We start from the raw sequence: 27,011 nt of genomic DNA, 5'->3' as shown, positions 1-27,011 counted from the left end.
TACAGATATTCTTAAACAAAAAGTGGATCCAGTTTGAGAGTTTGTTTACAAAAGCAAAACTCCAGCATCCAGCTTTTGACATGTAATTGTATACTATTTTAAATTGAGACTGTCGTCACTCTTTCACAAGCTCTTATTTTCAAAAAGGTTATGGTGAAGAACTTTCTTGCTGTGTTTTGAAGAATAAATTAAATCTTTCTTTGTATTCATTATCAAACGTTGCCATGTTGACCTGGATTTGTAGGTCCCAAACACTTCATGCAATATTTTAGACTGCTGAACTGGAGTTCTTTCACTCCCCAATCACATATTTTCTCCTTCCGTCATCTGAATATTGAAGAATTTGAAGAACCTTTCAGAAGCTGTAGCGCTAATCTTTTTATTTCCAGGAAACAAACCAATATAATGAATCTACATCCTGATACAAATTGTGCCCTCACAGTAGCTTAATTATAAATAACCGTAGACATTTCCTAGCTTAGTGTTGTAACATAATACAAGCAAAGCTCCTCATGTCCATGTGACAATGCATTCCTTTCACTCTCTTTAAGCATTAGCAGCAGAACATGTCATAGCTTAACACCAAGTTCAGAAATTTCAAGCTACTTATCTGATAAAATGAATGAGACCAAGGCAAGACAAGAAATCAAAGTAAATCTGGATTTGCAACTACAGTCAGGAAGTACAACACAGATAGCCAAGAAGATATTCTGAAAGACTGGAAAGGTGCAATTCTGGAACAATTTTTCAGTAAAAAAGTAAGTTTAGGCTTGGGTACTTAAGCTTTCTACAGCTATGAGTTTTGAATGTGGCAAGAAGGAAAAGAAAATACCTCATAACAAGTCTATGCTTTTAAGAACTGTGTAATATGTTCCCAGTGTAATCCTAGAACCAAATCTTCTTACTCAAACTACAGATTGTTTCAGCAGCAATTTGGTATGCATTTGTTAGCACTTTTCCAGGAGAGCCTGGAGGCTCTTAAGCTACAGTGATCATATATACGTGTTTCACTTTAAGTTCAATGAAAACACAACTATCCCTTGTTTTATAGGCCTTATTTTTCTCCAGCTGAGTTAAAACTTTACTGATGCCTTGAGAAAGCATGCAGCAAGATCTACAAGTCCCCAGGAACTGCTCTAGAGGTACGGAGCACTCAGAATAGCAAGAATTAAGACAGATGCCATACTGGTCGTAGTACTAGATGAATCATATACAAAGCACACTACAGTGCACTTCAGAATCAGGCTCTTAGAAAAGCTTCAATTTTATGAGGATTTGTACTTCAGCGCTTACTTTTCTATAAACATATCAACAATCTATTACTTCTTAAATGGAGTATAATTAAGCTTCTTCTGGTTTTAAAGGCCAATAAATGTTTTATTTCCATTTCAAACTTATGTAAAGGTGCTTTTTTTTTTTTTTTGCAGCTGCTTGGTTTATGAGTTTGTTCTTCAGTCTATGCCCAGGAGTTGCTGTTGCCAAATTTCTATGAGTTATGCTATCCCTCAAAATAAGTAATTAAGTAACTTCTGACACAACAGCATTCAGGGGAAAGCAGGTTAATTTAACTTGTCACATAAGAAAGCTTTCCATGTCCTATAATATGACAGTAACATGAAGAAAAACATTGAAGTAAGAGAAAATGAAATGAAGAAGTGGATTTAAGACTGTGGGAGTAACAGTATGAAGCAACAAATTTCATCATACCAATTTCACCTTGACTTAGTCATATTTACCTTCTTACTGTGGCCAGGTTTGTGTGTTCCAAGGACAACAACAGCTATGGCAGAGGGTGCTACTTTATATAGCAACAGGCTGGTCAAAGGGACCCGAGAGAAAGCAATCCCAGGGCTCCCCAAGGTAAGCCCTGTTGAAACAGACCAGCAAGCTAGTCTTGTAGAACACACTCAACACTACCTTTTAGAAACAAATTAAAGCAAACTCTGGCAAACAGCATACCAAAATAACCAATTCCAGCTTTACAGAAATTACAGGTATGGTGAAAATAACCCAAAGGACCATACTTGGGGAATTGGTGGTAAAAGGAGGTTGAAACCAATTGTCTAGAATATTTGAAATGTTTCAGTATTCACAGAAATACAATACTATAATCTGAACATTTTTGAGTAAATTAATAATGATTGTCAAGAACCCACCAAGAAGTGACAATGTTACCATATTTTCAGTGAAGCGAGATAGTTTTCAATCAATATAACCTTTAAAGCAGAGAAATCATATACAGATGGGCAACCAATTAGCATCTGATTGTCCTGAGCTAGCATTCAAATAAGAAACATAAAAACGAGATTTATGTAAAGTCAGGTATAGGGAAAAATGCAAAAGGAAACTCAAAATTCAGTGCTGCAGTTGCTGAGAACTGTAATAATGCTCCTACCTAACAATGGGAGACTTCAAGCCAGGTTTGTGGGTCACAGACCTAATGAAAGCAATGGGAGTAAAGAATCAAAGGATGATTCTTTGGGCTGGCAGAACCATGGATAGAATCAAAGTTTATCATTAATGGAGTGTCAGTGTCACACAGGTATATCCCCACAAATCGTGTGGCTTTTCCCGGAGGAATTCACATGCTGGCTGGCTATGGGCTAGAAGGAAATTTAGCAACATACTGCTCAGTGGGTTGGACCACACAGAAAACAGACATCAGACAAGGTGCTAGAAAACGTGCCATGAAAAAAAATAAATCTCAAATCTGAAAAAGAAATCTGAGTATATCGCCATACTCCTTATTCAACGTAGTGAAGATGCCAAACTGCAGATGATTTCCCAAAGAAGTAAACCATATGTCTGTCTATGGTATTGGGACACGGAAGAGAATAGAAGGAAGACATGGCAACCAAAGCTACCCATCTACTTCTGAAAAAACACCAGCAGCAAATAATAATAAACCAGCATGAGGAGACACGAAGAGATTCTTTTTGTACCAGTGAAGGAAGCTGCAGCAACAGCTGCAAGGTGCAGTACTGAAACATTTTGGTTACTGAGTAAGATTCTACCTGGCAGGTCTATCCTCAGCTGAGGAGCTGTGAAAACCACACAAAGAAAGACCTCAATCATCTTTCATAGAAATTATCAAAAGGAGAGGGAAAAAAAAAACAAAAAAAAACTTTGATAAAAATCACACAGGAGGAAAAAAACCAACCAAACAAACAAAAACTTGAAAAACCCCAATCACCTTAAACACAAAAACCCCAAACTCACAGCCATTATTTATTCTGATAATAAATTAAGCTGGATATTGTAAACACCTTATCTCACTAAGAAATTGAGCTACCATTGAAACACAAGGCTCTGTGTTTGGAAAAACATCAATGCTTTTATGTTATGCTATGGGTTTGGTTTTGGTTTTTTTTTTTAAATGTATTTTATTTTTCTTCAAGAGATCACTCAGATTCAAGGGAGGAGCATATGGAGGAAAGAGACTATCCGTTTTGTTCAGAATTAAATGTGTTTTTCCCAAACCCAAAGTATACTGCATGGCAAAGTGACACCCTTGCCCTTCCAGCTTGAGTCTGTTCCCTAGACCACCACTCATTCATTCCATATTATTGATCCAACACTAAACAGAAGTGAATGAACAATTATGGAAAAGCAGCTAAAAAGAACAAAAATAATAATAAAGTTGTTTGTTTGTTTTTCCTGTCAGAACATGCAGATTATCATTAGAATAAAGGTTCAGTCTTCAACAGCTTTGACCTAACTTTAGGACCATGTTAAAATGCCTTTATTCACACTTTATGTAATGAACTGAACTTGCTGATGCTAGATCAAAGGCAAACTAGAGTGCATACTGTAGTTTGCTGTTTTCTTCAACAGAAGAAATACAAGACAACAGAGATGAAAGATAACAGCTAATCATATTTAAATGAAGTGAATGCTGGATAGAAGCCAATTTCAAAATGATGGAAAGCCAGGTTAAGCCAACTCATCTCACTATAAATCAATTTCATACATTTAAGCAGGAGACTGAAACAAGGGAAAAGAAGGTCCTACTAAATCTTGCAGTGCCTTTGGAGTATAGGATGTGCATTTCTCAGCCTAGAAGTTTTCTGAAATTTTCTATTTAAACTTTGTGGACCAAATTAACAGCAATCTAATGCTAATGTCTCCCCTGGGGTACAACTGAAAGAACGCACTGGCAATCAAGGTCAGTGTTTTTATCACTATGAAAGAACTTTTGCCACTAAATTAATTCTTCTGCCCTAGACTAGTCTCCCCTGGTGCACTGCAACATTAATTTCGCTAAGTTTAAGGCTGAATATACAACTAACTTTCCAAGTCTAAGTCTGCTCTAACATTGGGCATGTGCACATCCGTCCACACACAGGGAGACACAGTCTAATTAGGAGGTATGGTGCTGCTGATCTGTTTCAACTCCCCATGCATCTTCGTTCCCAGCAGCAACCACAGAGCTTCAGAAGGGCCACATCAATAACAGCAGAGCTCCTGCTGGCAGCTTGTATCAAGGGGCAGAAGGTCTGTCTCCCTCCAAATTCACCACAGCTTCTCTCAAATAAGGAGAAACTTCACATGAAATTCTGCCTGAAGGTCAGTCCTGCTGTGTTTTCTTCCTGTTCAGGAGCTCCTGGACATTCCTATGGTGAAGTGAGCAAAACTTCCTTACGTGGTCTAAACTCCCAAAAGCAAGACCAGATTGTCATCAGGTTTGTACCTTCTGTAATAAGGCCTCAAGAGGTATTTCCCTTCACACACTTTGCCTGCTAGAAGTAGAACACAAATACAAGAAGTCTACAAAATCCCTCCAGTCCCACGGGATAAAACAGGAAAGCAAAGCGGGGAGGGGAGGAGGAAATTATGATGGTGAATTGTGGGCCAAGAAGCCAAAGACTCTAGTTTTGTGGTGCATTGGGTCACATTCCAGTGGGAGAAAAGTCTGTTCAAGTGGGACTGCCTGCATCTCACAGATAGAAGGAGCTAATCTTCTTAGTGAAAGACTAGTTTAAATGCCCTTTCCTTTGCTCAAACTAATAATACATGGAAATTGTGCAGTGAAGGCAAAAGTAGCACAAACTCACTGTGCTGGAACAAACGCGACAGGGAATAAAAAAAAAAAAAAAAAAAAAAAAAAAAAAAAAAGGCATTTTTAAATCAAACATTCATGTTCCCGTGCCAGAGCTCTGGGTTACAAGCACGAGGATACAGAAAATTCAGATATTAACAAGAAGAAATTTGATTCAGCAGCCAGTATAAAAACCTCTGTGATAATTTGTATTACTTAAGTGTTAAAAAACACTGGTTATAATTTTCATAAAATGGTGAAATTCTGTATTAACAAGAATTTTTGAGTAACAGAGCCAGCTAATAAAGCCCAGTTTCCTATAGGTACACGTGTCCTAAGCTTCTACACACACCCCAGCTCCTACTTCATATCCTTTCGGGCTTAAACACTCCTCAGCATTATCTCAACTTTCTTTCTGCTGATTTGTAAGTCTCTTCTCAATGCAATCAGTGTCCTTCCCATAAACAAGGACAAGGAACTGGACAAGGAGCACAAGATGTCATGGCTGGCTCCATGGCTGGCTCCATGGCTGTGCTTACACTGCAGCGTCTCCTTCATTCATCTGCATCCTTCTCAGCAGCTCATGCTCACAGAAGTACACAGAAGCTACTAATCTTTGGGAAATCCTTTGTTAAAATTTGGTTGCAGTTGCAGAAATTCTTAGGAGGAAACGACAAAGCAATCACATCAGTCTTGTTTCAGAAGGAAATCAAGGACTAGAAACATCACTGATTTTCTTTAACACCAGCAGTCTATCTGGTAATTCAAAGATGGGATCTTGAATGTCTATGGATTTCTGAGATAATAAAACAAATCTCAGGGTAAGCTCATTCACCTAGAGTACTAAAGGAGTTTTCCCTTTCTAACATGTGAATTTGTCCTATATTAACATGAAAGACTTATATTTCCTGGAAGTACAGCCCACAAAATGAGTAATACATCATATTAGGGTACCTACAGCTTTCTTAGAAAGCTTTCCAATGTAGATGCCAAATCCAAAACAAGGTTTCTCTGTTTCGAATGTCATTAAGATCCAATCACGGGATCGCTTGTACCAGTTAGCTGCCTAGAAGCCAGAGTTATGACAAGATTACATTAAATATGTTTATTAAATATGGACCAGTTGGAGAAGGTCCAGAGGAGGGCCAGGAAGATGATAAGAGGGCTGGAGAACCTTTCCTATGAGGACAGGCTGAGAGAGTTGGGGCTGTTCAGCCTGGAGAAGAGGAGGCTCTGGGGAGACCTGATAGTGGTCTTCCAGTACCTCAAGGGGGCCTACAAGAAAGATGGGGAGAGGCCATTCAGTAGGGCCTGTTGTGATAGGACAAGGGGTAATGGTTTTAAAACAGAGGGAGGTAGATTTAGATTGGATATTAGGAAAAAATTTTTTACAATGCGAGTTGTAGAACACTGGAACAGGTTGCCCAGAAAGGTGGTGGAAGCCCCATCCCTGGAAACATTCAAGGCCAGGTTGGATGAGGCTCTGAGCAACCTGATCTAGTCGGGGATGTCCCTGCTCCTTGCAGGAGGGTTGGACTAGATGACCTTTAAAAGGTCCCTTCCAACCCTAACCATTCTATGATTCTATGTTTGACAGAGGATATTCCATGTTCATGTTTATACTTTGTTTCTGGCAGAGGCTTACGTCCACAGTTAAAGGAAATCATAAATGAAGCAGGCTGTAGGAGAATGAAAATGGCACAGTGAAAGAAAAAGACAAATATCCAAAATGAAGAAAGAGCTTCACAAATTAAGAGATGACCAGTTTGGCCAAAATCCTCATCCTCATTGTTTATGTTAATATGGCAATCAGGAAAAGTGAGAGATGGCAACGGAAAATAGGAAAAACAGCAATCTCTACAAATTAGATGCTTTTACCACTGTAAGAATTTCCCATGAACAGGTAAATAGTTGATGGATATCCTGAAATAGGAGAGAAAGATGGAATTGCAAATGATTTCCTCTGTTTTGCACTTGGATGCTACCAGGAACGCTTCAGTGTACAGAATATCACATGCAGCCTCCAGCCCATGCTCAGACTGTCACTGCAAGTAAGGACTACTGGCACACAGAGATTACTCACAGGGAATAGCTTCATTTGAGAAGCTAAGAAACGGGGGTCTGCCTTAGTCCTACTGAGAACGTGTGTTCAGAAAATACTTTGCAAGTTGTGTCACCTAGCATACCTCACTGGAAGTCCTTAAGGATGACATAACTCTTGTCACTACCATAACACTATTTGAGTACAAAATGCAACATGATAATTTCCAGCACATTTATACTCTTTGCCTTTTACTTTGTTGCACGTTTTAAGAGACTTTTTTTTGCTGGAGAGAATGGGGAAGAGGCAGAAAAGAAAAATTCCCCCAAAGAGTGTAAAAGAAGTCACACAGAAACTTGGAATTCAGGGCTAAAAGGCTTTCAGAAAAGTTTTGCAGGCAGTCAACCTCATACCATATTTGCTAAGGAAAGTAATTTTTCAATTTTTATATTCTGCTCTTTTTTTTCCTTCCCTATTCCTCCCAGTACTATCATTATTATCCTGCATTTCTCTGCATGGAAGATGGTCATCACTTTGCTCAATCACATAATACCTGTGCAAATCGAATCAAATCAAATATTCTGGCTTCAGGAAACAGGGCTTTGTTTTCGTGACTGCCTGCACAGGGAAAAAACTATGGAGTCAGACATCCTCTATTCAATAATACAACGTCAGGTTAGTTTTTGTCTACTTTCTGTTTTGCCTCTTCTTGATTGTAACACAAAATGACTCCATCATGATCACAAATTCATATAACTATTTACGTGAGTTTGCTGCAATTCCCCGAGATGAAGTTTCAAGTTTTGAGGGAAGGTAGTCTCGTAGTTTATCAAGCTGAATAGTTATTGCTCCACTTCCAAGAACTACTGATTTCTATTTATTCCCTCTGCTCAAGTTACGCTTTTAATCAAATATGTTTATGACAGTGGATCTGGAGGAGTGAAAGGGTTTATACTCCATTTCCCACTATCTGATACATGTTATGTCTGCTGAATTGCAAATACATGTACTGCTGTCACCATATGACATAACATTTTCACAAACTGTATTTAAGACTGTTTCTGTTCCTCCTGTATCATCCACTGAGCCTCGCCACACTTCCCAGCCACACTGTCATGTGTTCTTTCATCATTCAGTCAACCAATATATAAAAACCTGACACGAAATGGAGGTTTGCCATGTGACGATTTATCTAGTGCCTGCAGGACACTAAGCAGAGAATCCTTTGATGTACTGATACCATTAATAACGTTTAAGACTTAGTTACAGCTGTAATTGTTAAATACAAAGAGATAGATGCTGTCTGGTAGCAATGCATTATATCATTATATAAGTTAACACATATATTGACAAATTCAGGCATTTAAAAGCAAATAGAGTATTTCTAATTGCCTTTCTTTATTGACTGAGCAACTGCTCAGTCTGATTTTCAGAACTTAGCAGGCAGAACTTGACTCCAAATGGAAAGGATTTAGCACAATTAAATCCAACTCCTTAAAACATCCTACAGATTCCAGCCACATACTTCATTATAGACCATGGACTAGGCCATTTTTAAGAGAGAGTATTAAACAACAGTTTCAAGCTTTCTGTTGCTTTCTCTGTTCTCCCCAGAGACACACTATTATTTTGTTTCCATTGTAGAACTAATTTTTTTCACATCAGGAAAAATCCTGAAGCATAAGAAAAAAAGATCTGATATGACAAGCACTGCAAACACAGTTAACAAGCTACTTTAATTATCCTCCTAAGATTTTCCCATTTGTACTCTGATCATCATCTTCTTCACAAACTTAATTATGCCTCATTTGTTCATTCTGCACTAATCTCAGTGAGTATTCCAGGTGGAAGAGAGGAGTTTGTTTGTAACTGAAATTATTATATATGATTATTTTGCTATAGAATGTTTTCTTTATTTTAATAAAAGTGATACAAACTTATCTTTGGGCAATATGAATATTCAATAGGAAGCCAGGGCATTTCCACAGCTGAAAAGCAAAACTGGCTGCCTACCTTGCACTAACAGCCAGAGATCATCACTGGACAGATAATTGAACAAATTAAGAAAAACATGCTGTTATCCTCCGCATTTTAAAGATTAGTATTAATAAATTCTGATTCCTCAGCAGAGGGAACTTTTCCACAAACTTGACCTTTGAGAAAGTCAGAAGGAAGAACAGCTGGGAATAAATGTGCTTTGTGAGTCAAATACTGAGATACGTACCCAATTACTACTTATAATTTATGCACTTCCAACACTTTTAAAGTCAATAGGAATTATTGCATTATGACTGAGTAGAGATTGAGTATAGACCCTAGTGTACCATAATTTAAGGCCTGATGAGTTGTTTCTTCTAACTTTGGATAAGTCTCCAATTTGCTCACCTACCATAACCAAACTTCATTTCATTTATGTTGCTTTTTGAGATATATTAAATTAATTTTATTTAATTAATCTACTGAAACACATGAATGCTGCCCCATACTCACAAGTGTTTTAAGCACAATGCTGAGCCTTAAAATCTAGTACTATACAGAAGTAGCTGTTCTTCTTTACACATAACTTCACTGACCTTCAAAACTGAGATCTGAGATCTACTAATTACACAAAATGTTAAGCTTGAAAGCATCAAATACTAGGATTCTAAATTTAAAAAAAAAAAAAAAGAAAAAAGATACAGAGAAATAAGATTGTAATCATTTTAATATATTCCATTCCATGCCTTACCTGGACCAAATTCCATCCCTTTAGAGATTCAGCAATGATAGAAGTAACTGATGCACACACACCACCAAAAACCATCAGATGATTAGGTCCATATTTTATTGCATCATAGAAGGCTTTCAGTCCTTTTGCATTGTCACACTGGAGGAAAAAAAAAAAAAAGGCAATATTCAACATTACAAATAATGTAATTAGAACTTTAATAAGAAATAAACTACTAGGAAGGAAAAAAAATCAGAGGCTGCACTTATGTAAGAAGTTGTATAGTACATAATATCTTAAGACTCAAACATGAAAAATTGGAGTACTCTGTTCAGGACACCTAACGTGCTGTAGTAAAATAACACAGGAAAACCCCTCCTTACATTGTTCAAAACCCCTTATGTCTTCCTTCAAAGCCAAAGCTGCAACATTCTGAATTTTGATACCACCATTTTACAAAGAATAAAAAAAGCTCCAACAAAAAACGGTTGACTGACACCTTTTCTACATTCAGAGCTACCATTTCCTAATTCCCAAAGCAAAATTTAGAGTGTAACACCAGATGTCAGCAGGACTTCCATAGCTGGAGGGAAGTTTGACACTATTTATGGTCTCTGCAAAGAAAGTTCTGTCTCTAATGAAGACTCCTAAGGAACTTCTCCTTAAGGTTCAAGCTCAGTATTCTGTGCAAAAGTATATAGTAAAGACCCTGTTATTTAGAATGATAAGACAAAGTCTTCCAAAAATATCAAAATAATTTTCCTTTAAAGTGTTAAGAATTAACTGGTCTGCTCTCATAACGCATCCTGCTTTGAGCAGAAGATTGGACTAAAGAACCTTCTGGGGTTCCTTCCAACTTGACTTATTCTGGGCTTCTCTGATAATTACTTTGATCATTATTTCAGGCATAAAGAATTTTACCATAAACTGAGACCAGGACTGAAAACTAAGAAACAAAGGCTGATGCTAGTCAATATTGCAAAAGATATAAATATCAGTCCTTGAATGGAGTAGTATCAGTCATTCATAATAACTTACATAGCCATGTCTTACTTCCTGAGCTTGCAGCAGAGTATTAATAAAACATATACCTGAAGTTAAGAATTTGATTCCAAACTGTACTGGAAGTCAGGAGCGCCAACAGGCTATAATGGTAGCTGACTGCTCCAGTAGCAGCCACTTATTCATCTCTCTTTTTGAAACAAAATTTTATGCCCTCTTTTGTCCCCTCTACAAAGTCTTCCTCAAGTATAGTCTTTGTAAGAACTATCATATACCAGCCTCCAATATTTCATTATGACAATTCAATAAAACAGTTCATTTACTATCAGCATCCAAGTAGTAATTGTATTGCACTCTGTTGAGAGAAAAAAGGTTTTGACTAAGAAGTTTGCAAGCTTATATTAATCTTCTTACTGAATTAATATGCTAAAGAAAAATTATTCTATTTGCATTCTATCTGCAAGAATAGAATTATTGCTCCCACTTATTCAAACGGATATAGATTTCTACTGCATTGACTTTTAAAAATTGCATATTATAGCACAACATTTTCCTCCTTATTACGGGGTGGGGGGCAGGGAGGGGGGAATCCACCACCAAACACCAGCCAACACCATTCAGTATGGCAGAGGCTCCCTTGTCAGTTTAATGGATTGGTGGCAAGCTCCCACTGTAGAGGAGTAAAGACTGTGATTACTGAAACAAGCAGCGTCCTCCAGTCTTACTCCTCCAGCTCTTAGTTAAAGAGCAGTTTATTCTAAGCAAAACTAGAAAGCTCAGCTACTTCTTTGCTTTTACAAGCAGCCAAGGACAGCAGGGCTTTCAGTATCTGAACTTAACTGACATTTAGCCAAGTCTTTGCCCTCTTCCATTTCACCATTACAAGCTGCAGCAACAGAGACAGTTGAATTGTTTTTCATACCAACTTAAAACCAGATAATATTTTTTTCTCATTGTGCCAACTGTTTAAGAAGAATATGACTAATATATGAAATAAGAAGGATGTTGATCGCAAAAAAAAAGCAGTCAGAAGCTGTAGCCTATGAAGTGCTACGTACACAAAAAGTTACGGAAAAACAAAATTCTGTATTCTAAATGACAAAGACCCACAGTCTGTAAAATTCATAGTAAAGTATGAAGTAAAATTCATACTAAAATTCACCCTTACATCAAAAGACACTGCTGCATCCTTTAACAATTATTTGCCTACAATTTTTTTCTCACTCCAGGAAAGTAATCTCATGCAGTTAAGGATCCTGGTAGGTCAGTTTCCTGGGAAGTCCAAAATTGCTGTAACAATAAGGCTTTTTTTTTCTTATTTATTTGATCTTTTCATGTTTATAAAGATACTTGCAAGAAAACAACATTTTTTCAGTCACACAGCAATCTCTTGGGGAGGGTATGCTGAAAGCTTTATTTGTGTCCTTCAAAGGGAAAGGTTCACGCTGCCGAGATACATTATTGATCAATCCAAAGTATATACAATAACTTGGGGGCTTCTCTGCAATTCTGCGATTCAGTTAAAAGCCTACCATGTTTTCATCTTCATACTTTCTTCCTGACTAGTCAGTCCTAGCTGTCTTTCTTCTAGGCCACCACAAATAATTACAGGATTCAAGTCTGCTCCTTGAGCAAAACTGCCAAGATAGTCCAAAGTATGTCTCAGAGATAAAGGAGAACAACTTAATACTGTGGCTGACCATAACTGGACAGAAACAAGAGGAAAAAATGAGAAAGATGGGAGCAAGCAGACTTTCACATTTGTTTAACATCATATTTCACAATATACACTGTGTATAACATTCTTCCCTGCAAGCAACAGAACAGTCTGTCACAAGGATTAAAAAATAAACATTCAGATAAAAATAATAGCCCTACCAAGCCAGACAGACAAGCAGATAGAAAAGGTTTCTTCCTGCCTCTAGTTTGAGAAACACAGCCTTAGCAAGTTCCTAAAGCCCTTTTGACAACACGACTTTTTCAGAGATCCCAAAAGGCCACCATTGCTGTTCATGATCTTCTATTGGCAAACCCCACATAGATAACCCTACAAGTGGGCGACATTGTTGAAAGACCACAGCCACAGACGCCACTGAAATTCCCAGCACATAATAACCAAATGAGTTCTTGAATTGTTGTCACCAAGTGACTACAGGTAGGTCCAGGAGCAACACTGCGTAGCAATCTAATGACAGTATAACAGAAGACTGCATAAGAAAATTAAACATCAGAAATCAAACACTAAAAACATTTCCATTAAAAAGCCAAGGCTAGAAAGTCCTGGCCACATGTGGATGATAGGAAACTGACTGGCTTATTAATTGAAGTATGACTAACAGCAGCGAAAGGGAAAGAATCTGTCATAAAAAGCCACAAACTTCAATGATTAAAAATATCACCCGAAGGAGCCAACGCTGCTTTTGCTAGATAGTTTTGCTCTTTCACCTAAACTGTCATCAACATCTCTATTTGGTTCAGCTGAACTGCAGCCAGCTCACTTTCAACTCATCTATAGGAAGACATCCATGCTGTGCTGCCAGTCTTGACTGCACGTTGGAACACCGAGGATGGTTGCAATGCCTTTCATTGGAGAAATGTCATTTTACCATAACTGGAATTTCAAATACATGTGATTTGGTACTATGCTATGATTTTCTTCAGAGGAAGGGGCTGAGAACTATTCACCCCAAACACATTAATTGCTGAGCTTAGTCTCAGCCAAAAGCCAGTAATAAGCCACATATAAATAGCAAACATACATATTAATGAAATAATTACATTAAATGCATCTCTTATCACACTGACTTGATGCAGATTATATGGACAATTCACGAGGAGAAATACCAGCAAATCACCAAGAAAAGGTCTGTGAAGGGTCCTACCTCTCACTGCGACAAAGACTGATAAATATCACAGGAGGAACCTCACAAAGGCACAGTTTCCATTTCCAAGGAAACGGAATAATTTATTTCAATTAAGAAAAATAGCCAGATGAACTGCTTCATAAGAGACGAGTCAAATGAGTTTGAGGGTTGAAGCATTAACCCTCCTGAACCCTCTTCAAAGGAGAGGCCGGCAAATAAAAACTATCATCCTCCACCAAGAAAGGCATCTGAATGCACAGGAAGAAAGTACTGACTGAAGCATAAGGGGTGCAAAAGGACAAGAAACCTTTCTGGGGAGAACAGGGCAGCAGCTGAAAACACGGGTGAGACCACCTCTGCTGTGTCTGAAGGACCTCTGCAGCTGAGAGTACGGATATCCCATTTGAAGGATACACATCACTGAAGTCAGGAGAAGCAGCAGAAGTGACTCATGAGGGCTGCTGGCTGCCAGGGAGGCTGTCTGGCAGGCAGTGAGAGATATCAGGGTGTGTACTCAAACCCTTAGGGCCACAAGCATAACACAGTGCAAATCCCTGGCGCACAGAATGGAAATCCGTATGCGTCTGATATGTAAAGCTTTGCTGACTCCTGTAATATTGGCAGGTTTGAGTAATTACAGGACTAGCAGAAGAGCAGATACTTGTAATTTAACTGATCTTGTTAGATTCACATAGCAATGATAACAACTGTGAGCCGATGCACTGGTCTGAAGTACAATTATATTCAGATTTCCAGCTGTTGGATACCTATGCCCAGTTGTTTCTCAGTTAGCTATATTCTGGCACAATGTACTTGTCTGAGTACAAGTAAAACTGAGGAACAATTTCGGTATCTATTGAGCTACTGACTACTGAGGTTAAAGATCTTTTATGATAAAAGGGAATAATCTTTTAAGGTTATTCCTTTGTAAGAGCCTTTAAAGGCTCTGAGCAACCTGATCTGGTTGGAGAGGTCCCTGCTTCTTGCAGGGGGGTTTGGACTAGATGACCTTTAAAGGTCCCTTCCAACCCAAACTATTCCATGATTCTATAAACAGCAGGTGTCATCTGCATAATAAAATATCAAACTCTTTCAAGGAAATCTCATCAGATATTTTATGAGCACTTGCTTTTCTTTCCAGTGACATTCAGTGCAGAGTACTGCTGAAAGCTCTCCTATCACTTGAACTGAAAGAAGAGAGATACAAAGCCTTATTCCTATGTTGTGCAAAATCTTGCTCAGGAACTAACTCCACGTTAGACTATCAGCATGAAAGGAGCATACCAGCAATTATATTTATACATTTAATCACTGCAGCCAGGTTTTCTTTCCATGATTTTGTGCAACTGCTCTTAGAGCCACCACTTTGACAACCACAACATCCAGTGACAATGTAATTAGCCATTGAAAGAAAAAGCACTTTTTTCATTTGTTCTAAGCTTCTTCATACCGTGCAGAGTAGCTATGAAACAACTTGCCAGGGAGCATTATGAATGTTAAAAGTTCACAAATACATGAAGATAAATTGGACTAGTTCATAGATCAAAAAACAATCCAAAACTTCTTAATAGAGAAACAGTGATTTCCTCAGGAAACTCATGAATCACAAATCATTGGTGGCTAAAACAGTGTTCTGGGGAAATAGGATTAAATGCTCACCCTGTCCTGTCAATCATCTGTTCCAGAACAACGCCGAATACTTGCACCAAGTCCTGGTCTGAACCACCATAGCCATACCTGCGTTCTGCACTTGAAAAACAAAAGCCAGTGCAACCCCCTCCAACCACTACTTCTGTATCTTAAAACTGAAGTTAACTCATCCCAAACTGTAGGCTCTTCCGTATATGATTTCTCTATCATCTTTTAATTCTAACTCTTAGTAATCAGATTTCATTTTGGTTTAGAAGTAAACACAGCAGAGGAGAATTTTATCTATTCAGTGAAATATTTTCCAGCAAATTAACCCTCTCACTTTGATACCTCTTGACACACTTTGAGTCTTTACCTAGAAATTTCTTTACCTGATCTTCCTGCTATACAGGGACCAGTTCACGAGTGCTACCACTAAGGTACTGATGCTTGGCATCCCATTTAACAACTTATATTCAGTCTCAGGTGCCACCTGCCTCTTCATAAGTCACTGACTCCACAGCAAGAGTGACCACTCTTTTGTCACCCCATTTCCTAAAAGGTTGTCTAAATATCTTATGAAGGCTCGGCTTCTTGCTCAACATCATTTTCTTTTTCTCGGTTCACTATTTGGGAACTGAATCTATCCAGCAAGATAAAGAAAAATTTCCTGTCTCTCCTTATAAGAGGAGTATAGGCACTTCCTCATTTTCTTTTTCATTTATCCTTTTTTATTATTATTATTTATAAGACGTATGTTTTCTGTCTTGGTACTATTTCTCTGAGTATATAACGTTTACACTGGAGTGCTCCATTTTAAGATCTGCAATATGAAATGGAGCTGGGGTGTGGCAAGTAGATAAATCCTGTGTAATCAAAATTGACTCTAAGTTTCCACCATGATTAGATATGGAGTAATAGCAGGGATCAAATTGACTTCCTCTTTTCAAGCTGAATGAGACTTCACTGTGAAGCTGAAGTCTTTCTTCAAAGAAAGTTGAAGCCTTTCCTTGATCTGTAACTGCTACACAGAGAAAAGTTCAGAAGACCATCAAGAAACATTTTGCATATTTGCAATATGAAGATGATTCCCTTTCATGATTCTGCATTGGGTTTACGTGGCAAGGTTTTAGTAGCAAGGGGGCTGCAGGGATGGCTTCTGTGAGAAGACACCAGGAGCTGCCCCCATGTCTGATAGACAGCCAGCACCAAAATGGATTCACCACTGCCCAATGCCGAGTCCATCAGTGATGCTGGTGGCACTTCTGTGATAACACATTTAAGAAAGGGTAAAAGCACAGCACAGCAGCTGTGAAAGAGGAACGAGAAAAATGTGAGAGAAACACCTCTGCAGACATCAAGGTCAGTGAAGAAGGAGGGTGAGAAGATGCTCCAGGCGCCGGAGCAGAGATTCAAAACATTAACAACTCAATCTGAATCACTGATGGAAAGATAACACTTGGGCCTTAGAGAGATCCTATTGTACAATATGAGTAATTAGTTAGATCCCACAATATAAGTTATTGAGTTCTGCTGCATTATTCTGCAGCTGGACCCATCATCTAATCAGGATCAAACTGATGTAAATTCAAATATTCCTGGCCTAAAAGGGATTTTAACAACATCCACACTATAGTTGCTCACCCACAAAATACAGTCCATTTTATTTAACTAATTCACTTCTGCATCAATCCAATAATATTACACAAGACAGTTTTACAAATGTTTTGAAATTAGCAGCTTTGATTAAAATAAGTGAATAGTCACAAACACAATGTCATCTTGAATTAGAATTTTTTCCAATTATCATTAAATGTGCATGTGGGCATCCACATTCACAGGTTTATTGCATAAATATGTAAAAAAAAAAAAACTAAGTCTTAGCACTGTATTGTTTTCACTAGCATTCCAGTGTTCAAACACTTATTAGGTATTTTGGTATGTTCAGCATTAACAGGGGAGGTCAATGCCTTCCTCACTTCTGCTTCTTCCTCCCTACATAATCTATACTGCTTCATTGCTATTATGTTTCATGGAAATCAGTGGAATTGGGGAAAAGAATAAAAGTCTAAAGGAATAGTGCAGGAAAAATAATATATTCAAAGATGTTTAGAAAACAAATAGCATGTGCTGTGTCGAGAATAAGCCAGCTCAGTTTTCTCCAGCTTTTCCAATTTTTACCAAAAGTTCAACATTACAATAATTTCTAACAAAACAAAGAATTAATTTTAATTATTCAACACATGAGGAAAACATCTCTGTTCTTTATTTGCATCAAAAGGCTTTTTAAAATTCCACTAGGAAATCAATTGTATTTTTGCATGTAAGTAACCTCAAAAGGTGCTAATTGTTTCAGACACTTGAGCCCCAAGATCATTATCACTTAAATTGATTGATGCAAACTGCTTACTATTTTGTTGCCTCTCATTTTGAGAGAAAGACGTGCTGTAGCAGATTTACAAGCCATTTGCCAGTTGCAGCTCAAGTGCAAAATGAAGAGCTAAGGGAGATCATTTTGGCAGGCTCAACAGAGTCACTAATGTCAATTGTTCAATTTTGTCCTTGCCTCCCCTTTCTTTTTCTTCCCTTCATTCATTATCATTTATTATACACTACCATAAATAGCCTATGTTTTAACAGATCATACCAGATCCAGGCACACCCTGTTGGAACATTTCAGTTCGCTTTCCTTCCATTCCCTTCCTTGTGCTTTTTAGAATATAAGGAAGTCACAAAAGTGAAAAGATGTGTGTGATCACATTTAAATACGATATTTGGTTTTCTTTTCCAGATCCAGAGTTTGCAGTGATAAGATACGGCTTTCAGCAGGAAGAATCAAAAATAACAAATCAAAACTTGGAAGTACTTCATTCTATGTTTAGTAAAACAAATTTTCTGAAATTGCCTTTTAAAAGTTGAATTTTACCAGTGTTGTTGTTTTCTTATGATTGCTATTAACTAAATACTTGGTTTAAATAGGAGGATTGTTTTTTCCCCAGGTCATTTTGGGAGAAGGAAAAAATTACCTAATGTAGGGAAGGGTCACCATCTCTGAACTGTTGACTTGCTTCTTTTCAAGTACACTGAATATTGCTGCACACTGAAAATGATGAAACTCCTTTTAAATGCAGCTATGCTCTTTGCAGCAAATAGAAGGAGGGACTGAAATAAGAGAACATAGAAGGAGAAAATCCAAATCTACAAATAACAATCAGGAAGCTCTTGTAGATGTAAGAAAATGGAAATGTACTAGTGCAAAATATTTGAAGTAACAGCAATATACATCATAGTATGCCTGGCATCCCACTCTTGAGTAATAAGCTGAAATTGAAACTGAGATAGAAGTGCAATGATATTTTTTTTAAAATCACTTGGCCCTCAGCAGTCAGCAAGAATCAGTTGTGGGGAAGTCTGTTACACGAAGTCATTCTTTCCCATGACCTACTTGCTCCTGAAAAGATTCTAGTTTTATACAGGTAAATAAATAAATAAATCCTTCTTGATACTTTTCTAATGTGAAATTAAAATAAGACATTATTCTGAATATGAGAAGATACGGAAAAAGAGCTCTTCAGTAGCTTGCTACTTAAGAGTGTCATGTTGAAATAAAGTCTCCCGTATATGCCTCGGTCATACGGCAACAGGGCTTGTCTCTCAGTGTACACAACCACACAAGTTTCTAAATAAACATTCAGCAGGGATGACAAGAGGCCCAGATGATTCTGAGGCCCTTCAAAATTGTTATTACAGCTTCTGAAAGTTGTTTACTTGGAAAACGTGAGATTTCTTAAGCTATCACAAGTATGTCTGTGACATTCTTCAGAATATGTCTGAATTTTAATAAAAGGTCAGAAAGTATCTGGTATTTTGGGAAAATAAGATTTAACTCTTTTCCTTTAGAGGATGATGTTCTTTATGAAGAGTGCTAAGTGGTACAAGTAGCTCCTAGCATGGATTTTCTGAAGCAATATTGTTTAACATTTTTTCTTTTTTTTCTTTATTGTAATTCCCCAACAAGAATTTTGGAAACACAGACACAGGTCAGAAGAACAATATGACCTACAAAGTAAGAATTTTAAAAGGGCTTAATGAATTAAAAATAGCAAAAATAAAGGTCAGAAAATCTGGTGTGGTATTCTTCAACACAAATCTATGATTTTTAATTAAAATCTTTCTATGATGTAAAACAGTTGAACATATTCTACAATGAATAAAACTCTGCTAAGCTAATCTATTTAAGGAGGAATAACACATGATCATTTGGATAAGCTACCATTTAAATGCTATGCTGGACCTTGTTCTCACCAACAAAGAGGGTGTGGTGGGGAATGTAGAGCTCAAAAGCAGCCTTGGCTGCAGTGACTGTGAAATGGTCAAGTTTAAGATCCTTAGGGCAGTGAGGAGGGAGTGCAGCAAGGTCTCTACCCTGGACTTCAGGAGAGCAGTCTTTGGCCTCCACAGCCATCTGCTGGGCAGAGTACCACGAATAAAGCCCTGGAGGAAAGAGGGGTCCAAGAAAGTTAGCTGATATTCAAGGATCACCTCCTCCAAGCTTAGGGGAGATGCATCCCAAAAAAAAAAGAGGAACTCAGGCAAAAACACCAGGAAACCTGCACAGATGAAAAGGAGCACCTGAACCAACATAAAAACAAAAAGGAAGCTTACAGAAGGTGGAAGCAAGGACAGGTAACCTGGGAGGAATACAGAGAGATTATTTGAGCAGCCAGGGATCAGGTTAGGAAAGCTAAAGCCGTAACAGAATTGAATCTGGCCAGGGACATGAAGGGCAACAAGAAAATCATCTTTGCTACATTGGAAATAAGAAGTCCACGGAGAATGTGGGCCCTCTCCAGAAGGAAATGGGAAATCTGGTTACACGCGACATGAAGGAGGCTGAGGTACTCAATGACTTTTTAACCTCAGTCTTCACCAATAAGGGCTCTAGGCAGATTGCCCAAGTCACAGAAGGCAAAAGCAGGGACTGGGAGAATGAAGAACCGCCCACTGCAGGACAAGATCAGGTTAAAGACCATTTAAGGAACCTGAAGATGCACAAGTCCATGGGACCTGATAAGATGCATCTGTGGGTACTGAGGGAACTGGCAGATGAAGTTGCCAAGCTGCTGTCCATCATATTTGAGAACTCATGGCAGTCTGGTGAGGTACTTGCTGACTGGAAAAGGAGAAACATAAGCCCTATTTTTAAAAGGAGGAAAAAGGAAGACCCGGGGAACTACAGGCCAGTCAGTCTCACCTGTATGCCTGGTAAGGTCATGGAGCAGAAACTATGCTAAAGCACATGGAAAATAAGGAGGTGATTGGCGACAGCCGACATGGCTTCACTAAGGGCTAACTGTCCCTGACCAGTTTGGTGGTCTTCTATGACAGGGTTACAGCATTGGTGGACAAGGAACAACCAACTGCTGTCATCTACCTGGATTTGTGCAAAGCATTTGACATTGTCCCGCATGACATCCTTTTCTTTAAACTGGAGAGACATGATTTCATGTATGGACCACTCTGTGGATAAGAAATTGGCTAGATAGCTGCACTCAGAAAATGGTGGTCAACAGCTTGATGTCCAAGTGGAGACTGATGACGAGTGGCGTTTCTCAGGGGTTGATAATGGGACTGGGGTTGTTTAACGTCTTTGATGCTGACATAGACAGTGGGATAGAGTCCACCCTCAGCAAGTTCGCCGATGACACCAAGCTGTGGGGTGCTGTCGACACACTGGAAAGGAGGGATGCCATCCAGAGGGACCTTGACAGGCTGGAGAGGTGGGCCCGTGCCTACCTCATGAAGTTCAATCAGGCCAAGTGCAAGGTCCTGCACATGCATCAGGGCAATTCCAAGCACAAATACAGGCTGAGCAGAGAATGTATCAAGAGTAGCCCTGAGAAGAAAGACTTGGGAGTGTTGGTTGATGAGAAGCTCAACATGAGCCAACAATGTGCCCTTGAAGCCCAGAAAGCAAACCACCTCCTGAGCTGCATCAAAAGAAGCGTGGCCAGCAGGTCAAGGGAGGCGATTCTTCCGCTCTACTCTGCTCTGGTGAGACCTCAGCTGGAGCACTGCATCCAGCTCTGGAGCCTGCAACACAAGAAGGGCTCTGTCTCCCTGTTGAAGCAAGTCCAGAGGAGGGCCATGAAGATGATCAAAGGGCTGGAGCACCTCTCCTATGAGGACAGGCTGAGAGAGTTGGGGCTGTTTAGCCTGGAGAAGAGGAAGCTCCAGGGAGACTTTATAGCAGCCTTCCAGTACCCAAAGGGAGCCTACAGGAAAGACGGGGAAAAACTCTTCAGCAGGGCCTGTTGTGATAGGACGAGGGGTAATGGTTTTAAAAAAAGATGGAGATAGATTCAGATTAGACATCAGGAAAACATTTTTTACAGTGAAGATGGCAGAACACTGGAGCAGGTTGCCCAGAGAGGTGGCGAATGCCCCATCCCTGGAAACATTCAAGGCCAGGTTGGGAAGGGCTCTAAGCAGCCAGATCTCATTGGAGATGTCCCTGCTCCTTGCAGGGGGATTGGACTAGATGACCTTTGAAGGTCTTTTCTGACCCAAACTATTCTATAACTAAGTTAGCCCATAAAAGCCAAAATGAAATTCACAGTATGTTTTAATTTGGCTTAAATTAATACAGTATCAGACTACAATAATTCACTATTTTATAGAGGTCGCAGGCTGGAAATGGATAGAGTGCATATCAGCACAGGTAAACATCATACATTTTTCCCTTAATACCTGGCAAAAGAGACAGTATGGAGAGAATATAATTTTATTTTAATCAGTAGCCAGATGGCACGACATTCAGTGTGTGAGTAGGCACAGTGCTTCATAGTCAGCAGGTACCAAAAACCCTCAAATCCAAGTATCAGTATCTCTTTTTTCCTAAAGAGCAGAGTCTGTTTGAGTTGTGGTCCTGTCACATTCACACATAGACACTAAATTTCTCTGCCTTTAGAGATATGCAAGCAAGATATTGCCTTCATGCCGCAAATTGCAACCTGGTTAACAAAGAGCTATTCCTTTGCAAGATCAAGACAGGCTAGCAAACTGCCAAATAAATCCTCAACACTTGCATTGAGCAGCATAGTATGGGATTTCTGCAAGCAGAATGACCAATACTCTTCCCTCTCCTTGGAGCACCTACAGAGAATCTTAATTAAGCTTGCCAAGAGCAGAGCATTACTCACCTTGATGTATCAACCCTTGGGGGTTCCCTTCTCATGCTCCAGAAAAAAATACAACACATGGAACAAAAGTGAAATAAAGCTGGGCTGTACACAGGTGAAATACCCACAGAGTGCATAGATCAAACCTGCAGTCAGTCCCAGATCCACCTCACAGATCTAGAAGTTAAGACCTGCTAGCTTGTCCACCTCAGCCTACTCAGGTCAGCCTATTTCTCTTCCTTAGTTACCTAATTTAGTTAGTTGAATACGGTATATGCTTGTGACACACCCACAACAAACTCATTTGTTCTTCAACTCATTGCTTGCCTGCCATCCAGAACAAACTTTAAAATCTGTAACCACAAAAAGAGACTGCTTTGTCTCTATCTGTGTTGCGCTCCTTCATAATAAAATCCCAGTGTGAACTCACTCAGACATGTCTCACTGCACTAGTAATTCCTACTGCTTGTATATAACCAGACTTTATGGAAATCTTATTGATATTCACCAGGAAGAAGTTCCAGACCACCAAATCCTCTGTCATTTGTCCAATTACTTTCACACTGTAGTTATATTCGGCACCTCACTGATTGCTGCTATTAGTTTGGCACATAATGCTCTGCTAGGCACTGCTACCCTGTAGGCAAAGCTCATATGCATGAGTAGAATTCATAGCTGCGTAAACTGACTTTTTTAACTTGTCTGAACTCTACTAAAAATGGCTTGACTAAACTTTACTGAACTCTAAATGACTGAAGTCTACTAAACTGTCAAAGTGGAAAACTCAGACCAGTTTAGTACCTGGATAGACAAACAGATCAGTTTTTCCATCTGTCTACAAGACCTCTGCCTTAAAAATCTCTGTGACTCAGTCTTAACTTGCCCAGAGATTTTTTTTTTTTAAAAAAAAAAAAAAAACAAAAAAAAACCCATGCAAATATCAAGCTACTTGAGACAGCCTGCTTGCTGTTACATGATGTACTCCAACAGAGCTAAATTCCTTTAAGATTGCATGGGGAACTGAGCAGATTCTTGACATCGTTTTGCCAAATAAGTACTGACTGTCACGCAGAATCCTAGCTGGTTGAAATGGTATAAAAAGCTCATAGGATGATTTTCATCATTTTGTCAAGTGTGGCTGACACTACATTGTCAAAAAAAAAAAAAAAAGAAAGAAAAAAGTATTTTGTACAGCTCTAGATCAATTTTGTTTCTTACTATGGCATCATAAAGTAAAAGAAAACGTAAATGAGTTAAAATTTTCTTCATGATTTTTTTTTAGGCAACAAACTGAAGGAAAATGTGCAAGTCCCAACTAGGTGAAATATTAAATTGACAATGACCCTGCCCAGGGAAACCTTTCTTAAAATGAATCAGTGTTCTGAATACCTTAATAGATTTCAAATGTCTTACTTAAATATAACACTCAGAGCACTTTAAAGGGAGGAAAGACATTACTGTCATTAAGTTTTCTGGTACAAAGGAGTGGTGCAGTAAAATAAAAAAAGGCAAGAATGCTAGCAAGCAAGCCTTTATTAGGATTCCAAGGTTCTGAGAAAATACAGGAGCAGATACGCTCCAGTGTAGGTCAGATGGCACAGTAGCACCAAGAAAAATGTTTTCTACTTAGGCTGTAGTCAGAAACCATCACCTGGCTGCTGCCCTCCACAGCCCATTGAGGAGAGGCCATGTGAGTGGTTTCAACTTCAGGTAAAGCGAGTTTGACTGATTACAGTCAGTATTGATAGTTGTTCAAATCTAAGTCAGCTGACCTCAGACTGAAGAGGATGAGAAGATTCCACATCATCCCTTCTACTTTGGCAGACCAGGATGGGTATCTATGTGTGTGCTGGTGCATGAATGTAGGAGCAGGGACAGATGGAGAAGAAGGATAACAGCATTGCTGGTTGCCACAGATCTTCCTGCAGCACTAATTTCACCACTATGCTTTGAAGGTGAATGACAATACAGTAGTCAAAAGGAGATGCTCTTTTAAACACCCAATATCTCAGCCTCACAAATATGACAGTTTACCAGCAGACTTCTCTGTACTAATCGTAAAAAAGAAATCCACAAGTGATATACATGAATGAAATTTTTATGAATATATATTAATGAGTTGTTAGGACATTTTCCATTAGGCAAGGACAATTAATATCTTGTGAAACAGAATCTGGCCTAAGCAAGCCAGGTTACTTTGTATAAACAATGCATACCCTGCTAACAACTAAACCCTTGAAGAGAAACTGAGAGACTGATAAAAAATAAACATCCTTTCCCTGAAGGTGCCCAAAGCTGTATGATTGTCAAAGGAGCCTGAAGTCAGCAAGAATCTGCATGAGAAATGGAGAACCAAGATAAGCAAAGAGTAACACAGCAGACATGGCCCTGAAAGAGCAGGATGATGCCATAAATCTGCCAGAACAAAGAAATGCCAAGATAGCTCAAGGAAAGCAGATCTGCTGAAGAAAAGCCCAAATAGATAAGGAGGGATCCGGAGCATTAAAACATTTATTAAGCTAAGGGGATGTATATCCTTGCAGGTGTATAACATTAATAACAGTTGTGGATGGTCAGTGAAATCCCACTAATTAGTGTCCTCAAAGTGAACTCTCTCCTTATAATATGAAAACCACATCTCTAGTGCTAAAATCGTCCCCTCGTCAGATAAAGACCCCTACTCACCAAGCATACGTAGTAAATTTAAGAAGTATTTTATCTTTAAACTAACATAAGAAAAGAACCAACCGATTGTAGTAAAGTAGGTATGACTGAAAGGTGGAATTGTTATTCTGAATTGTCTAAGTGTGTAACATGACTGCAACCAGGTGTGCTGGCTTTGTGGAATTACCACCTAGCACCTATCTCTGCACAGAAATGAAATAAATAAATACTTCCACTCTCTGTATAAGATTGGCGTACTGCACACCTAGTAAGAGAACCGAGACTTGGGACAACACAAGTAAACAGAAAAAAACCCACTCCACTGATCTCTACAGCAAATGCAGCTGGAAGAACAAGTTAACTTGCTGAGCTAAGAAGCACACGGTGATAAGTTACATCTCAGATGCCAGTTTATGAGACCACGGAACAGCCCCTTCCTCAGGCACAGTGGAGACTCTACTCCCAAGCAATAGTAAAACCAGCAAAACAAACAGGGATAGATTCTCCTACTGCCTTCTACTTACACTGCTAGATGCAAACTAATGGGAGACTGAGCGAGTCCCAGCTTCCAGCAAGCTCAAAATGTAGTTTAAGCTACTATGGGAGTTGGAAGATAGGAGACTCACACCCACACCAAAGAAGAGAGACAGGCAAAGTTACGTATTAATCAGAAAATGCACAATATTAATTGGGTGGCATATGGTGTGTTAGCATGCAAACACGTGCCTGAGCTGCGGGGGGGGGGGGGGGGGGGGAGTGTCATATGTCTCCCCTAACCACAAAAGCCCATTCACTTCTTTAAGCTCAGCTTACCAGGATTTTTCAACAGATATCAGTTAGAAGCAGATATGACAAAACAATACACCTCCAGATTTCAGAACTCCTCACGCTTTAAATTCACTATGATAACAAAACTCTACTGAGGGAAGGAAAATAGAAAATTTGTCCACTGCTTTCTTCACCATTTTGTAATCACTTCTGTGAATGTACTTTATGAATAAACTATGAACAGTGTGTGTTCAACCATAAACATTAGAAACAAATAAGAACATAATTAATTAATTGAGATCATAATAGAAAACAAATTTAGAAAAATTAGACAAGAGTTATTTGTAGTGTTACTCAGAGAAATGATTTCTCAAGGTCATATTTTAACATTCAATCAACAGATAAGAGGCCTTTCAGTACCTAAGACTTGGTACACAGACTACCGACAATCCGTTTGAGTGCTGTGTATTTCTGCTCTATACCAGGACACATGGAAAACAGAGATTAGCGCACAGCTTACAAAGTACTAGTTCTTCTTTTGACTAGCTCCTGACAATTTAAAAGAGACTCTTTATAGATTCTTGTTTTGGTGGTTTTTCAACTTGTTTGTACATTGACTCCATCAGGTGTATTATGAGCAACTTTATAGTAGTTACCCCCATATTCTTCACTGAGTAGAAATAGTTTGCCTTTTAACGTAATTCTTGGTTTATCACTGTCAGTGAATTTGCACACACACCCTGAAATGTCATTTAACAATCTAGTTTGGCCTTTTCAAAAAAATATTTAGCAGCATTAGTTCCTGTACTTTCACCTCTTCAGTAAATATTGGATAAGTTCTTAATTACAAATTCTTAGGGTCCAGCAAATACGATGCTATGATTTTAAAAGCCATTTAATCAGAAGCATGTAAAACAATAAGACTACCTTATGAAGACCTGTGTAAACTAATGTAACAGGAAGTATTAGTCCAGCACAGAGACAATCTTTTCCCCACCCCCCCCCAAGAAATCACATTTTTATAAGATATCTGCATAAAAAGTGACACAGCTTGTGCTGGATTGTGCAAAACAATGCGAACAGCACTGCTTTTTATTTAGAAATAAGAAAACAGAAG

The 27,011-nt window shown here is 38.7% G+C and overlaps 1 protein-coding gene across 1 annotated transcript in view; it reads right to left on the bottom strand.

The window, feature by feature from the left end:
• GABBR2 (gamma-aminobutyric acid type B receptor subunit 2) overlaps positions 1-27,011 on the bottom strand; it is a 488,684-nt gene that overhangs the window by 368,841 nt on the left and 92,832 nt on the right. Inside the window, exon 2 of the mRNA XM_086740482.1 lies at positions 9,808-9,945. Within this exon, the coding sequence (XP_086596608.1) occupies positions 9,808-9,945 (138 nt within the window). The remainder of the gene's footprint in view (positions 1-9,807; positions 9,946-27,011) is intronic.

This window comes from Chlamydotis macqueenii, chromosome 2 (assembly GCF_036417535.1).
Source record: "Chlamydotis macqueenii isolate bChlMac1 chromosome 2, bChlMac1.mat, whole genome shotgun sequence".
Lineage (NCBI taxonomy): Eukaryota > Metazoa > Chordata > Aves > Otidiformes > Otididae > Chlamydotis > Chlamydotis macqueenii.
The sequence above is the reverse complement of the archived record's forward strand: the minus strand, read 5'-3'. Positions and strand labels throughout refer to the sequence as shown.